Genomic DNA, 18,017 nt, shown 5'->3' on the forward strand with positions numbered 1-18,017 from the left:
GGTGGCTCTAGGCAGCAAGAACTCACACCTTGCAGCTACATTGGTATAATCTCTTATGGCGAGTGCCAGTGATGGTGGAGGGGAGTGATGGGGAACAAAGCCTCCGTGGTCGGAGACCATCTTGCTAGAGACAGAAAATGCCGGTAAGCTAGGTGGCGACCGGTGGCTGCACCGTTGGGGTGCACAGAAACGTGCATCCTTTGCCCTCTGCTTTGCGCCCAAAGTGATTGGCTTCTAGCTTCAAGGAACCACCCCATCAAAGACATAAATCTCCGGTGGCTCAAGTGGTGGCTGGTGGTAGCCCTGCCCGCTCACGGACGGTGGTGTGTGGGCCTCCAGTCACTCATCGATCTTTGCCCATATTGTGCAAGGCGTGCACAGTGCGCCGCTGCAATGAGCAGCCGATGGAGAGCTCTACCGCCATTCTCTCATCCATGTAGGGTTGCCGGCATCAAACCCCACCGGCGTTATGGGGTGGTGGCTGCAGGTCCTACCTTGTAGGCGCCTTACATGCACTGTGCATGGCACATGCGTGGTGCATGCTACACATGTATAGTGCCATGTTGTACGTCCGCTGTGCATGTTGCGCATGCGACCTGCTTCCTTTGTTCTTTATATATATATATATATATATATATATATATATATATATATTACCATTCGTTGCAATGTTAAGAGAATAAATAATAGGAAATAGCAAAGTTGAGGAGATCTTATCTGATTTTTCGAAGACGATCTCGTGAGTCGGAGAATATCCTTCTCCCAATTCAAATGAAGAAGATATTGTCGATTCCACAGAGGATGCCAACTATTAATGCCTTAATTTGCACAACAGACTGAAATGGAGGAAAGAATTATCCCCAGCCCACGAGATGATTTGGGCTTCGATATGATGCTCTTCGCGTTAATCCATATGATTAATAATAAATAAGCGAATAATAGTAAATGAAGAGAGATATAAGGATTTACGTGGTTCAGTATAATGCCTACGTCCACGGGTTGTTTGGGGGCTAAATCCATTATAATGGGTGCTTTTACAATCTCTCATGGCCTCACATATCTCACAATACAATAGGGGAATTTAAGGAAGATCTTTTGGAGTTGTGGTGGAGTTTGGCTTCTATGGAGAGAGCTTGTGGAGAGTCCGTTCGTTTTGTAGGGGATCTCCCCATATATATAGAGGTCTATTTCATTGGAGTGATTGCCTTGTGAAGCTTTTTTCTTTTAAGAGTCTGAGTCCCTTTCCTTTTAGGAGTCTGAGTTTACTTGTCCTATCTCTTCTTGTCTTTATCTCTTAGCTTAATTTTTGGCCTTATCTCGAGGCTAAATTATAAGCTGCTAATTTGACCCCTACAAGTTGCATGGAGCCAAGATATTTTCTAAGCTGGACTTGAGGTCGGCTTACCATCAAATGAGGGTGAAGTCTGATAATGTTCCTAAAACTGCTTTTAGGACACACGAGGGGCACTACGAATTCCTAGTCATGCCTTTTGGCTTGACAAATGCTCCTTCTACTTTTCAAAACCTCATGAATCAGGTTTTTAAACCTCATTTTAGACACTTTATTTTGGGTTTTCTGATGATATTCTAATACAGTGGGGATGCCAAGGCTCACTTGACACACCTAAGGGTGAAGCCCGAAGATGTTCCTAAAACGACTTTCGATATTTTAAGGCAAAACCAACTCTTTGCCAAGATGAGCAAATGCTGCTTTGGCTGCGCAGAAATCTCGTATCTGGGCCATCTGATTTCTAGACAGGGTATTAGAGCCCTGAGAAAATAAAGGCCACTCCAAAGTGGCCTATACCAAAGTCTATCAAGGCCTTAAGAGGTTTTTTAAGCCTCACAAGCTACTATCGAAGATTTGTGAATGGTTATAGGGCCATTGCTGCAAGGTTGACTAGTTTATTGAAAAAGGATAGTTTCAAGTGGGAGGAAGAAGCCCAAGCTGCCTTTGAGAAATTGAAAACAACTATGACCCAACTACCAATTTTAGTGTTGCCTAATTTTCAATTACCATTTACCATTGAGTGTGATGCCTCCGAAGAAAAAGTTACAATGATGAGATGAGATAAAATACTTTCACTATCCAAACAGAGCCTAAATTACAAATCTTTTAGACTAACTAATGAAGTCGTTGTCACGTTCTAGGCATCATGTCAAGGTGAGTTGACGGGTTTGGCAATGGCAAAGGTGATTTTCTATCAAGGTGGAGATTATTGGGAATGTGATATAAATTAACATCTTTATGGAAGATTCTTGTATTTGGCATTTTCTTCTTTGTGAATGGGCATTCTTGTGTCGGTTTCTAATAAGATTATGGCACGTGTAACATTAAAAAAAATATAAAAGTAGAGTTAAAAAAAAAAGGTAGAAATCTACACAAGTCAAGGAGTGGCTTTTCTTTGGATCAAAGTAAGGGTTTACCATCCGTCACTTTCATTTGTTTAAATTAATAGGAGGGTGACGTTGGTGGTATAAATTATGAAAAATGCCATTCGTAACCGGCTAGGGGAATCGTGGGGAACCGCATCCCACGTGGCATAAATGAAACGGCACCGTTTCATTCAATTTTTCAAAACGCCTCGTCTCATCTTCATCTTCCCATTACCTCATTTCTCCTTCTTCATCCTATTCTTCTTCGCAGTAACATCACCCAAGTTTCCCTTAACGAAAGGAAAGGTGGAAAATCATGGAAAGCCCACCATAGCAAGTCATTATTTAGGAAAGATAAAAACTACGAAGAGCATGAGCATGTTTTCTTTGTCAGACAACCATTAAAAAAAGCCATCAACCTACAAATCTATATTCTGAAAACCTACAAAAATCAACTGATCCTAGGAAATGGTTCATAAATTCATGGGATTACATGGTACAACATGGTGCAATCTTCTCGACAACATAATCCAAACTGAATTAACAAACCCTCCTACCAAATTCCTTGAAAACTGATGTGATCAGATTGACCCCTTTTCAGTGAACCTTCGATTTGCATAAAATTCTTGGAAATGATGAATTGAACCCATCAACGACTTCCTCTATAAAAATACCAAAGACATCACCAACCCAAAAAAAAATGAGGCATTTATTTCACAGATCTAGATGGGATGCATCCTAGAAAGCAAATCTACAGTTGTCCAAATTTCTCCTGCCCATGACGACTCGCACAGCTGTCCAAATTTTGTTAGTCCATTTTGATCTAGAAGCATCACTCTTATTTTTTGATCTGGCAGATCTGAGACCAAAGATAAACAAGCAATCTCTGCTTTTTCTCCTACCCACGAAGAAGCACAAATCTAAGATCGAATCCTCTGCTTTTTTTCCTACCCATGAAGACAATTACATATATAAGTTGTAGAAGACGACTCCTCTACTCTGCTTTTTCTCCTAACAAAGTTTGGGCATCCATTGGATTCTCTTCTTTTGTTTATTTTCTTTCGTCCATTTTCTTCTTTTTCATTTTTTTAATATATACTCTGACATGGCATTAGCTGATTACACCACAGTTCCCCACTACGATTGTATGTAGAAGCACTCATAAACTATAAGAGCACTAACATTAGATTATGCATCTGCATATGTATCTACATATATGCATAATATGACCTTAAATTAGACTACATTGAATTATGCATCTACATATTTGCATAGCTATGAACAGTATTTCTACAAATTTAAAAATGCACTGTTCACTCTCCAAATCTTATTTTACTATTTTTTTCTCTCTTACCACAAATATTATTTTACTATTCACTCTACAAATATTATTTTATTATTCACTATACAAATGTTATTTTACAAATGTAGTGGGTGCTAATTACAAAATATATAAAAAGTAATAATTTTAAAAAAATTAATAATACTTTTTTATTATTTTGTCTCAAAGATTCATAATTCAATATGAGAGCTTTTTTTAATATACAAAATTAATCTCTAAAAAGAGAAAATCTTCCCACCGGTTGGTTTTTTCATACCCAAATAACAGCCCTCCAATAAAATTGTCACTTAGATCATTCATTTTACATTTTGTACACCTGACTACAACTGATCAAAAATTCACAAAACTCCTCATGTGCCCTCTCCTCTTCATTTTACACCCTAGCCATCAACGTATTTGCTAATGCTACTGCACTGCCAAAGCCCATGACCAAGGACCACCCTCACCCACAACATCGGCGACAGCCACCACTTCAAAGGACCAACAAAGTTCACCTCGCTCTCGCCTTTCCCGCCCCACTCTCTTGATTTTTGTGAAAAGTGATTAGAGAAAAAGGACAACAACCAAATAAAAGACCCAATGGAATCTCTCTTGATAGTGTTCTCGTGGAGCGTCTGCTACATGACTGGATTGTAGAAGCATAAAAACAAGTCTTGCCAGAAGATGAGGTATTCAAGCTCACATTTTTTTCACGGTTGAGAAGTTGTGCGAGTTGGGTTGAATTTGGTACATAACATTTTATACATCATAAATAACCCCAAATCAATACACAAATCAGACGAAATCAACACAAATTAGAGCAAGTCGCGTGGGGGGGGGGGCGGCATGGAGGAATTACCTCAATGGGGGGCAAAGGAAAGTAGGGGGCAATAGAGCTTGTTGGGACGATGAAGATTGGTGGCAGCGACTGAGCTTGGTGGTGGCAGTGGGTCTAGTGTCTCAAGGTGTGGCGATGGGTCTGGTTTTACCAATATGAGAAACTGTTATGCTTTCGTTAGAGACAATGAGGCACGAGTGAAGGGTCCTTCTCAAATGGGTGTATTCATATGAAAAATGATTTATTTGCAGTGGTAACGGATATCGGCGTTGGAATTAGATGGTGGTGGTGGAACCTTGAAAGTCTTCGGCGGTGGGCTGCAGGCTTGGTGGCGCAGCACTGAGGCAGGTTGGAAGTGCTTGGAGACAAAGACGAAGAAATGCTTGAAACCCGATTACTGTGAATTGCTTGTGTTGATTTTGTGTGGTGAGGTGTAACTAGTTTATTGTGTTTTTATCTACGTGTCGCCGTGTGAATGGATGGCTGTTATTCTCAATTTAATAGCCGGACCACTCCGCAGCGGAACTACTCTAAAAAATATGATTTTATATATACATAGAGAGAAACCAATACTAATACTCAAGCAGCATCGGGATAAAACTTTGAAGCCTAGTCGGCTAGTCCTTGCCACCAGGTTTCAATGTTTCATTTGTTTAAATTAAATGAGATTACATGGTAAGAACAGACAAGCACAAACGGCTGAACTGAAGCCAAGACGGCTCAGCGTAGTAGCCTAGGGCATAGTACCAAATGCTATTAATAAGCGGAAAAAGCTAGGGATCCCGCTAGTGGATCCCGCTGAGGTGACTTAAAAAGCAGCAGACTAAGAAAAGTTGCAGACTTGCAGCAGTCTTGTTACTAGACTGATCATTATTCGCCTGCCGAACATGTGGAACATTGGGAAAATCTCTGATTTTTTTTTGCCTTTCTGGTTTTATGACTTCGTCGTTTACCCCTCCACAATCATTTCTTGCTTTCTTTTTGCATACTATATATACTCTTCAACAAAATTCCCATTTGACAATTACATAGAAGAATGAGTTGCTTCCTCCTGGATTTGCGCTATCTCTGTCCACCATTTATAAGCCTCACTCTGAAGCAGCTCTTCTTATCCCAAGACAAGCCTTGGCCTCAAGATCATGTCATATTGGCATTTGACATTCTTGCTCATCCCCTTTTTCTCTTCCTTCTGGCCATTCTCATTATGCTCTTCCTTTCCATATCTGTGAAGTTTCCCCTCACTCTCACTACAGAGCCAATCTGCTTACGGGTGGGAGATTTCTCTCTTCCATTGACTCTTTCCATGTTGGCTTCACTCATTTTCCCGCCATCGCTCTTCTGGATTGCCTTTTCAATAGTGATCATCGCGTCTCCTTGCTATCGATTGCTTTGGGTGCATTCAAACGCTTTCTCGGTTGGTTTTACAACACACTCCGAGATATTCCAACACTTGTCATTCTCTGCACTATCCAATATAAAAGAGAACCGGCACCTCCTCAAGTTGAAATTGAAGCTAAACTGCTTGAAATTGAAGTGACCGATGACTAAGATTCTCTTTCTTTAATGGTACAGATAAAATAGTGACAGATGAGCTCTAAGCAGTGAGCTATCTTTAGCATATATATATATATATATATATATATTGTTGTAAAACTAAAGAAAAGTAGCAATAGAATTGAAAGATCACAATACCTAGAATTAGTTATTCAGGAACTAAATATTATTTCTCTCAACTTCCTTATTGTAAGTCAACTACAAATGCTCCTCAATACATCATTTTATAGGCATGGAGGATACATGATAAATGAGTACATAAACTTAGAGAATGACAATACATGAATCAAAGTGATACATGAACATGGGAAATAGGGATACATGAACATAGGAAATAGGGATACATAAACATGAAGAATTCTATTGGTCATCCATCAAATACATTCTATGAATTTATAACACTTCCCCTTGGATGACCATACACAAAGAATATGCCTCGTTAAAACATTGCGAGAAAAACTTATGACGAAAGAAAAAGAGTACAATATTTTAATGTGTCTTTGAATGCTTTCGGATTATCTCATTAAAACCTTGCAAAGTAAAACCCTATGGAAAAAAACCTTAGCAAAGGAAAAAAAGTACAATCCAGATGATAATTGGCTTCCCCTCGTAGATATGCAAATCTTCAATTGTTCATGATGAAAGATCCTTGAGCCGTCGCATTCTAATATTATGTACCAACTTTTTGAATGTTGCAGTTGGTAAAGTTTTAGTGAATAAGTCTGCCAAATTATTACTTGACTATATTTTCATGATATCAATGTCACCACCCTTTTGAAACTCGTGTGTATAAAAGAATTTTGGTAAAATATGATTGGTTCTATCGCCTTTGATGCAGCCGCTTCTTATTTGCATAATAAATGCCGCATTATCTTCATATAATATTGTTGGACCGCGTTTGATTGTGGATAAACCACACTTTTCTTGAATATGTTGAATTATTGATCTTAACCAAATGCATTCACGGCTTGCTTCATGTATTGCAATAATTTCTAAGTGATTGGAAGAAGTAGCTACTATTTTTTGTTTGATAGATTTCCATAAAATAGTTGTACCTCCATATGTAAATAGGTATCCTGTTTGAGAACGTCCTTTATGTGTATCAGATAGATAACCTGCATCTGCATATCCAATTAATCTTATGCTTGATTCTTTTGGATAAAATAATCTCATGTTGATTGTACCAGGAAGGTAACGTAGGACATATTTGACTCTATTCCAATGTCTTCGAGTTGGTGCAAAACTATATCTTGCTAGTAAGTTGACTGAAAATGCAATATCAGGTCTTGTAGAATTTGCAAGATACATTAAAGCACCGATTGCACTAAGATATGGTACTTCAGGACCAAGAATTTCTTCATCTTTCTCTCGAGAACGAAAAGGGTCCTTCTTAATATCAAGTTATCGAACAACCATTAGAGTGCTTAAAGGGTGAGCTTTATCCATATAAAAGTGTTTCAGGACTTTTTCTGTATATGTAGACTAATGAACTAAAATTTCATTTGAAAGATGTTCAATTTGTAAACCAAGACAAAATTTGGTTTTTCCAAGATCTTTCATTTCAAATTCATTTTTCAAACAAGTTACAATTTTCGTGAGCTCTTCTGGAGTCCCAACGAGATTGAAATCATCCACATATACTACAATAATTACAAATCCAGACTTTGACTTGTTAATAAAAACACATGGACAAATTGATTCATTCTCAAATCCTTTTTTCAATAGATATTGGCTAAGACGATTGTACCACATGCGTCCGGATTGCTTTAAATCATATAATGATTTTTGTAGCTTGATAGAATAAATACTTCTGGATTTTGAATTATATGTTTTAGGCAGTTTATATCCTTCAGGGATTTTCATGTATATATTATTATCTAGTGATCCATATAAATATGTGGTAACCACATCCATTAAACGCATATCCAAACTTTCCATTACTACCAAGCTAATAAAAAATCTGAATGTAATTGAATCCATTACAGGAGAATATGTTTCTTGAAAATCAATATCATGTTTCTGCGAGAAACCTTGTGCAACAAGTCGTGCTCTATATCTCACGATTTCATTTTTCTCATTACATTTTCATACAAATACCTACTTAAATCCAACAGGTGTAACACCTTTAGGTGTTTGGACGACAGGTCCAAATACTTCACGTTTTGCAAGTGAATTCAATTCTGCATTAATTGCATTTTTTCATTTTGGCCAATCACTTCTACGTCGACATTCGGCAACGGATTGTGGTTTAATTTCATCATTACTTCTGGTAATGTCAATTGTAACTTTAAATGAAAATATATCGTCAACAATAATTTTATTTCTATACCATAATTCTCATGTACTTACATAATTTATTGAGATCTCGTTATTTTTAGGTACATGTTCCTCTTTAAGAGATTCCTATTCAGTGGATTCTTTTTAAGGAGAATTTGGTGTTGAAAGTTTGGATAGATCAATTGATTTTGTTGCTTGTTTTGTGACATGGTTTCTTCAAGAATACCAATTTCTTTTGTTTTTCTCTTTCGGGAATCTTATCCTTTGCACCAATAGGTCTTCCACGCTTCAGACATGTCTTAGATTCATTTGCTGTTTGATTTCTTGATTGTCCTACAGGGACTTCAATCCGCACAGGGATATTAGCAGCTAGAATATGAGATTTTATTATTTTCTTACTGTCAGTAAATGCATCCGATAATTGATTTGCAATACCTTGTAAATGAATAATCCTCTGAACTTTCAGTTCACATTGATTTGTATGAGGATCAATATGAAAAAATGTCGATGCATTCTATGTTATTTCTTTTTGTGCTCCAGACACATTTTCTTTTCCTAATGGTGGAAAAATTGTTTTATCAAAATGACAATCTTCGAAACGTGCCTTAAAAATATCACCAGTTAAAGGTTCAAGGTATCTAATAATAGAAGGAGAATCAAAACCAATATAAATACTAAGTCTTCGTTGAGGGCTCATCTTAGTGCGTTTGGGAGGTGCAATCGGAACATAGACAGCGCAGCTAAATATACGAAGATGAAAAATATTTGGTAGTAGACCAAAAACAAGTTGCAATGGAAAGTATTTATTATGAGCAGTTGGTCTAATTCGAACTAATGATACAGCATGTAAAATTACATGTCTCCTAGCAGAAACAGGTAGTTTTGTTCTCATAAGCGAAGGTCTAGCAATTAATTGAAGTCATTTAATAGACGATTCAGCTAAACCGTTCTGAGTATGTACATGGGGAACTGAATATTCAACATTAATTCCTATTAACATGCAATAATCATAAAAAACTTGAGATGTAAATTCTGCTGCATTATCCAATCTGATAGACTTGATTGGCATCCTCGTTAGAACATGTTGTAAAACTAAAGAAAAGTAGCAATAGAATTAAAAGACCATAATATTTAGAATTAGTTTTTCAGGAATTAAATATTATTTCTCTCAACTTCCTTACTGTAAGTTTACTACAAATGCTCCTCAAGACCTCCTTTTGTAGGCATGGAGGATATATGATATTAAATGAGTATATGAACTTAGAGAATGACAATACATGAATCAAAGGGACACATGAACATGAGAAATAGGGATACATGAACATAGGAAATAGGGATACCTGAACATGAAGAATTCTAATAGTCATCCATCAAATACATTCTATGAATTTATAACACTTCCCCTTGGATGACCATACACAAAGAATATGCATCGTTAAAACCTTGCCAAAGAAAACCCAGTGGGAAAAACTTGTGGCGAAGGAAAAAGAGTACAACATTCTAATGTGTCTTTGAATGCTTTTGGATTGCCTCATTAAAACCTTGCAAAGTAAAACCCTATGGGAAAAACCTTAGCGAAGGAAAAAAAGTACAATCCATATGATAATTGACTTCCCCTCGTAGGTATACAAATCTTCAATTGTTCATGATAAAAGATCCTTGAGCCGTCACATTCCAATATTGTGTACCAACTTTTTGAATGCTGCAGTTGGTAAAGTTTTAGTGAATAAGTCTGCCAAATTATCACTTGACTGTATTTTCAGGACATCAATGTCACCATCATTTTGAAGCTCGTACGTAAAAAAGTAAGAAAATAATAAAATCTCATATTGCAGCTGCTAATATCCATGCGCAGATTGAAGTCCCTATAGGACAATCAAGAAATCAAACAGCAAATGAATCTAAGACATGCTTGAAGCGTGGAAGACCTATTGGTGCAAAAGATAAAATTCCCCGAAAGAAAAAAATAAAAGAAATTGGTATTCTTGAAGAAACCATGCCCACAAAATAAGCAAAAAATCAATTGATCCATCCAAAATCATCACTAACCAAAAAATCTATATTCTCGTTGGAGTTCACAAGGAAATCAGAAACATCCAGATGAGTGAGATCGATTCCATTTGGGGTATAAGTTGAATCTACTAGATTCTTGTGATCAGTAAAATTTATTTCAACCTCATTTTCCTTTTCTTTAATGGAGGCCTGATATAGGTCTACCAAATGTTTTTGTGTATGACAGGTACGTGACCAATGTCCATTCATACCACATCTAAAATATTTATCCTCATAGTTCTTCGCAAGCTTATTCTGTGAGCCTTTATTATCATCATTTTTTGTCTCAATGTTGTTCCACTTCTGGTGGTATATTGAGTTTCTCTTTGAATAATTTTGAGTACGGTCTCCTTGATTTTTATAGTTTTTCTTACCACGACCACGTCCCCAACCACGTCCACAATTTCCTTTATGATTATGAAATGATGTTCCATTCACTTTAGGGAATGGAGTAGAACCAGTTGGACGAGATTGATGATTTTTCATTAAAAGCTCATTGTTCTGTTCAGCCACTAAGACAAGATATTAGTTCATAATATTTTGTTAACTTGCGCTCTCGATATTGCTGCTGTAGGAGCACATTCGAGGCATGGAAAGTGGTATATGTTTTTTTTAACATATCTTCATCAGTGACATTCACATCACATATTTTCAATTGTGAGCTTATTTTGAAAAGTGCAGAGTTGTACTCAGACATTGTTTTAAAATCTTGCAGCCTCAGGTGCATCCAATCATAGCAAGCCTTTGGAAGGATAATAGTCTTCTGGTGCTCGTATCTCTCCCTTAGACTATTCTATAAAATCAATGGATCTTTTATAGTGAGGTACTCACTTTTCAATTCTTCATACAAATGATGGCGAAGAAAAATCATTGCTTTAGCATGATCCTGCAGGGACATTTCCTTCTTTTCTTGGATAGTATTTTCAAGATTCATTGCATCAAGATGGATTTCAGCATCCAAAATCCAAGATAAGTAATTGTTGTCAGAAACGTCGAGAGCAACAAATTCTAATTTCGTAAGATTTGACATTATCTATAACAAATATATTAAAAATTGAATAAATAAATATTATAAGATTTAGAATATGCAAGAATTATAAACTTTATGAAATCATATGAATTGCAGTGACAATATAATATTTTGTTTCAAAGAGTATTACATAAAATAGATATTATAGCATCATTTAAAAATATAAACATACCATAATGATTATAAAATGATATTATAAAATTATGGAATGACTTATAGTGATCAGAACAATCTCACAGATAGCTTTCAAAGCCAAATAACACGATAATTGGCTAGAGTCTCGTGCTGATAACGTGATATAAAACTAAATAAAAGTAGCAATAGAATTGAAAGACCACAATATTTAGAATTAGTTCTTCAGGAATTAAATATTATTTCTCTCAACTTCCTTATTGTAAGTCTACTATAAATGCTCCTCAAGACATCATTTTATAGGCATGGAGGATACATGATATTAAATGAGTACATGAACTTAGAGAATGATAACACATGAGTCAAAGGGATACATGAACGTAGGAAATAGGGATACATAAACATGAAGAATTCTAATAGTCATCCATCAAATACATTCTATGAATTTATAACGCACACACATATATATATATATATATATTTTCTTATTTTTGGATTTTGCACAACTTTGTGCTTCTCTTAGATATACTTTGTATGTCGCCGTAATAGTTTTTGTTTTCGTATTTTTGGATTTTGCTTACCTTTATGATTAAGATATTCTATGTATATCGCTATAATAATAATAATAATAATAATAATAATAATAATAATAGATATAATTTTAAAGTATACAAATTTGCACAACTTACTTAAAAAATAGTAGTGTCGGCATAAAAGTGGATTTTTATTATAAATTAAAAATATGATTTGTACAATATCAAGCCACACCTTAGACTTGTATAAAAAAACGTACTTTCTGAAAGACTCCATTTTATTTTTTCAAGTAGATTGCGTGAAATTTATTTACTTTAGAATCGTATCTAATGTTACTCTAATTCAAAAGAAACTATATAAACTAACTATACATCTCTTGTCTCATTGTTAGTATACAGTTTTAAAATGAATATTGTATAGTCAATTTTATTGTATTCATTTTTTTTAAGTGTTATATTTGGATAAAAATTCTATAGGACTTTGATCATTTTAACAAATTAACAAGAACTTTAATAATATTCTAACAATACTTTACGAAGAATGAAAAGTTAAGTAACAAAGTTAATTTTTCTTTTCTAAATGAGTTATCCTGTATATTAAAATTGTGTATATATATATTTTTATCGACGACCCTCGTCTTCTATAATGATATATGTTTATCAATTATTAAATTAAATTAAAATAATAAACTTTTACAATTGATAAATTATATAATATACAATAGGGAAAAAAATAAATTGCCACCAATTCTTATTGAAAAATAGTTTCAGAACACATCAAAACTAAACACATAAATTAATTAATAAATATTTTGAGCAATGCAATTTTGGATGCTTAAGACACAAGGAAGCCTTCCGGGGCACGCGAGGGGCACACTTTCACCAACATCCCAAAACGCACCGACTCGCACATTGGAGATTTTAGCAGCAAAAAACTAGAGAATAGAGAGGGAGAAATGGTGAGCAGGGAGGGAATGGAGAGCATAGCACAGAGGCTGTCGGCGCAGGATAACCTCTACTTTCCTCAGGCTATCCAATCCGACACCAAAGAACCATCTCAGCGCAAGGCAGTCCTCCTTGACCTTCTCTCCCGAGACATCGCCCTCTTCTTGGGTACGTCTTGCGTATATTCGATCTTCTCTCTCGATACTGTTCTGTTTGGTTGCCGCAAAGTCTATGGGGAATTTTGTGGAATTAAGTATACGATATGTTTTCTTTTTTATTTTTATTTTTAAATTGAGGTTATAAAGTTTGAGAATTGCGTTATTCATAAGCCCTAGTTATCTGCTTGGACAGATTATGGAGGAAAGGCGAGAAAAGGAAGAGTGGAGAAACCAAGTCATTTGTGATTATTACTTAGTTTATGGTGAAACTAAGCTGATTAGCTGGGACAGTTTTGTGTGTGTGTTTGCTTTGGTCATCTTGGGTCTGAAATATTTTCGCATTCTTGGTTAAATTTTCTTCGTTCATTTTACTCGGCAGCTAATGGCAGCAAAAGCTTCGCTGCCATGTTAATACCGTTTTATTCTGTTCGGTTGCTGAGAAAAATGTATAGATTTATTTACAAGTCCTTCCTAAAAAAATAGATAAAAATCTAAACTAGACTAACCACTTTGATCTCAATTACCGAGAAGAATAGGAACTTGCCTTTTGCGTTGTCGTGGTTTCTTGAAAGCGTAAAAAACTTGGATTGACTAAGCTAATTAGTGAATTTAAGTTAATAGAGTGAAGTTATTTTTCTTCGATGTCTCAGTTCGCCTACAACTTACAAGGAAAAAAGAAAAGAAGGGTAAAGGAACATTTACATTGATAGTAATTTATTTATGCTTAGATAAGAGCAGAATATTAATTGGGAAGGATATGTTTTACATAAATTTAAATTCATACCATCATAGATCTCACCTAAGGAAGCTGAAGCTTTTATTATCCTCAATTTTAGTGGTTGCTTTTCCTATCTCTTTCTCTTCTAGACCTTCTTCATTGGCTTAACTGTTAGTCTCTTTAATTTTTTGTAAAAATTTCCTTACGCTGACTATGTACATGGATCTTATCCTCCTTCCAGTGAATATTTTTATTACGTATCATATTAATTAGTAATTTCCTTTGCTCATTTATTCAGAAAGATATGGGTCACTGCTTACGAGCATTGAGCTTCGGGAATTTGATGCACTTAAAGACGATTATGAAATCAATTGGCACTTAAAGCACCTCAGAAGCATAATGAGTCCAACGTTGGATGAGTTGAAGTCAAGATCAGTGACAGTGAAGAACCGGAGACGGGCCTACTTGAATAGACTGATACATGATGGGCAGTATTTTTCGGAGGATGCAATGAGGGAAAGAGAACCCTATTTGCATCATGAGTACGTAGGTAAGTATCAAGATCCAAGTGGAAGAAGCATGGCAAGACCAGGGGAACGGTGGTCAGAGACTCTGATGAGAAGATCAGAGGAAGCATTTTTGGTTGCAAAGATAAGAATGGAGCAACAGAGGTTAGGTGTGGATGAGAGGGACTGGATTGGTAATGATAGAAACCAAGGAGAAGAAAGAGAATTGCAAGAACAAGAAGAGCAGGAGGAAGAGGAGGAAGAAGAGGAGGAGGAGGAAGAAGAAGATGCAGAAGGGAAGGATCTAGAAGAACATGAGAAGGCTAATGTGGCTACACAATCTGCAGAGGTAATTTCTGGGTTTATATTAATGTGACTTAGTAAATGAATGATTTTATTTGGCTTACCTAAACAATTTGCTCAGCCCAGTATCTAGCTGTTTGCAGTACTGGAAGCTTTATTATTGCAGTGGTGGACCCATGTTGGCCAAAAGTTTTTGAAATTTCAAAATGCCCCCTAAATTTTATTTATAATTCTATAAATGTAGAGAATCCCCCCCCCCCCCCCAAAAAATATATATATATATATATATATAATCTCCATTCTAAAATTCTCTAAAATCTCAATATACCTAGAAATGCCTCTCTCCAATTTTTTTCCTATAGTCCCAAAATTTTGTATAATTTCTATATATTATCTATTTTCAAGGATGTGGCCTAACTAAAATTAATTTAAACTAAGTTTAGGAGATATAATAAATTTATTAATATGGATCCCAAAGCAATATTATGCTTCTTAATATGGAATCCAAAGTGAAAGTTCAAGAAAAATTATTTAAGTTTTATGATCTATATGAAAAAAAGTTGAGAGGTTTTATTCTCTAAACTTCATTGAGCAAGAAAAAATTTATTTAAGGTCTCAATTATATCATTATATGTTTATTGTGACACAAAAATATCTCGATTTTACATGAAACTTAATAAACTAGCTTACGCACTAGAATAAAAGATGGCCTTCTAAAAGATCACTTGATAGTTTCTATGAAAATAAATAAATTCTAAATATATAATTGCAAAAATAATAATGGATAAATATTATTCTATGAAACATTATAGTTGTGTTTTTAGAATTTATTTTTACATTTATATAGCAAATTATCGAGATCTAATTTTATGTATAGTCATGTTTTTTTATTCTCTTTTTTATTTTACATAAATGTGTCACACAATAGAAAAGTTGTCCCCCCTCAAAACAATTGATGGTTCCACCATTGTATTATTGGATTTCATACTATTTACTGATTCAATTGGGTTCAGATTAGTTATCACTTAATTATGATTCTGTTACAATCTTTATATGAACCATTTTATCTGATTCAAATTGTATCAACGTATCTCATGGAACTTCTCAATCTTTGACCTGCTAGCATTCAATGAAATGTTTTGTGTTCTGGAGTCTTTCAGCTCAACTCAATTTAGTTTAGCCTTGATCCATTTCGATTGGGCTACAGGTTCCATCAACTATTGGTATGTCTACCACATTTTTTCTGCCATTCTATCGTCTATGTTGTTTTATTTCTTTTCCACTATTTCTACTACTACTGTTTTAAGTCTGTCTCTACACCTCTTTTCACTCCATTAACTTCAATTAGATCCCGTTTACTGCATTAGTTGCACATGCCCTCGTTTCACTCCATCTTACGTGTATCTCTCGTCTTTTTCTCAATTGAAGCCCACCTCTACCTTTTAAGTGGGTGGCTTGTGTGTCTCATCTTTTCCTAGTAATCCCACGTATCCATGTCTACATTCTCATTTTGGCTAAGCTGAATTTTTATTTTTATTTTATCTTTTTATGTTTTGGATATTTTAATAGTCTAATATTCTATAACACAGCAGAAAGTGACGATACACTTCCCCTATGAAAATCAGATTGAGAATGAGATTATGAGCTCAAGAACTCACTGGATTCATGAGTAACACAGCAGTAAAAGATCAATATAATATTTCTAGCTAGTTTCCTTTGCTATAACATTAGTCAGTCAGTTTCTAACTGACATTCTGAAATTTTGCCTTGTCATTTGTAGATGGTCTTGGATCATCCTGATGCAAACGATAGTGCCCAGTCAATAACAGAAAGACAGAGTGAGGAAGTGACTTTGTCTGCGGCAGAGATACAAGATCAGATGGACCAATTCACCCATATCATGCAGCAGAAATTTCTATTAGGGGAAGATTATGAGCATTTAGATTATTCGAAAATAGACAACGATGAGACCTTGGATGATCACTGGCAGAGGGAAGCCAACCATGATGCCGAGGAAAAATATTTTGCCGACGATTGAGGTGAATGTATGTTTTTTTTTTGCTTTTACTTGTCTGTCATAATCTTATCTTCCCCCTGACTAGGAGTGTTTACCAGCTAATACTTGCAAATGTAATTAAATTTTTTTCTTTCTTGTATAAATTATATGCGACCAGCAGCTTGTTTTTGTTGCTTGCTGTGTTCTGCTATTAGACGTGCATCAAGCGCACAAATCTATTAGAAATCCCTCATTCACTGATACATTTTCTGCACTCAATATTAATTCAAGCATAACAAGTTGGTAAAAAGCTAACAATTTGAAGGGACCCTATATGCAGAGGAAATCTAATTTTTAAAAGGATCTTAGACAGTTGGCTTCAAAAGTTATGCTTTTGTGGTATATGCTTGCTTCTATACACACCCACAGATTGATGAGAGTGGTAGTCTGTTGTAGGATGACGCACTGATTAGAACGCATATCTGCGTGATTCTTGCAACCTTGGGTCTCGTGATCACGTAAGAGACACCCATTTTCTATCGTTTTGTTTCTGTAGCTGCGTATTGACGGTGAGAGTTGTAGGAGTGCACAAGCTATCCGCGTAGAGGGATAAGCATTCATGTTGCTTCTACACCTACATTGGAAATGGCATCTCTTTTGTTCTCAATTTCCCAATGGATTTTTCTAAAATCACCTACCTCGTTTGAGAGGTATTTGTCTGACGATGGCCCACCCACATGCCTGCTGGTTCAACTATTAAGAGTTGCCACACACTGCTCTTCGCTGTGACTTTGTCTCCTGTTTGAAAACTCCAGATTCGGACAAATTGTTTGTTTTACGCCAATAGGATTGATAAGTAATCTCAATTCATTTAATTTTATCTTATTATTATAATTTTTTTAAATTTTTATATAAAATATAATAAATAATTAATATTTTTAAATATTAAAAAATAATATTCTTAAAATATTTTATTTAATTTTTAATTTTTATCTCAAATTATTATTTAAACACTTCTTTAATTAATAAAATATTGTGCAAAAGTGGCATTAATATGAGGTTGACATGAGCTAGCTGCAATTAAAAGCTGTCCCACCACCAATTGGGGCTGGATTTTTGTTGCATTTGGAAGCATTCTCAACACATCACATATATTCCATTTGAAGATTTGGTGCTGCCAAAATTCTCGGAAAGAATTGGACAGACAATTGTCACTGTCAATGCAATTCTCTCGACCCATTTCAACGTTGCCTCTAATGTACGTCATCACTTTAATAT

General features: G+C 35.3%; 1 protein-coding gene across 1 annotated transcript; it reads left to right on the forward strand.

The window, feature by feature from the left end:
• Positions 1-12,904: 12,904 nt before the first annotated feature.
• Positions 12,905-16,932, forward strand: LOC121235822 (coiled-coil domain-containing protein 97). The gene is made up of 3 exons (XM_041132246.1): positions 12,905-13,226; positions 14,233-14,789; positions 16,524-16,932. Exons 1-3 carry the CDS (start codon positions 13,070-13,072, stop codon positions 16,779-16,781), a joined length of 972 nt encoding a protein of 323 aa, XP_040988180.1. The 5' UTR covers positions 12,905-13,069; the 3' UTR covers positions 16,782-16,932.
• Positions 16,933-18,017: the final 1,085 nt, after the last annotated feature.

This window comes from Juglans microcarpa x Juglans regia, chromosome 6D (genome assembly GCF_004785595.1).
Source record: "Juglans microcarpa x Juglans regia isolate MS1-56 chromosome 6D, Jm3101_v1.0, whole genome shotgun sequence".
Lineage (NCBI taxonomy): Eukaryota > Viridiplantae > Streptophyta > Magnoliopsida > Fagales > Juglandaceae > Juglans > Juglans microcarpa x Juglans regia.

Bases quoted from the DNA above. Each gene is read 5' to 3' on its own strand.
- LOC121235822 (XM_041132246.1), top strand. From the start codon at position 13,070: ATGGTGAGCAGGGAGGGAATGGAGAGCATAGCACAGAGGCTGTCGGCG. The intron at 13,227-14,232 runs GTACGTCTTGCG...TCATTTATTCAG, and splicing joins AGACATCGCCCTCTTCTTGG to AAAGATATGGGTCACTGCTT. The intron at 14,790-16,523 runs GTAATTTCTGGG...TGTCATTTGTAG, and splicing joins TGGCTACACAATCTGCAGAG to ATGGTCTTGGATCATCCTGA.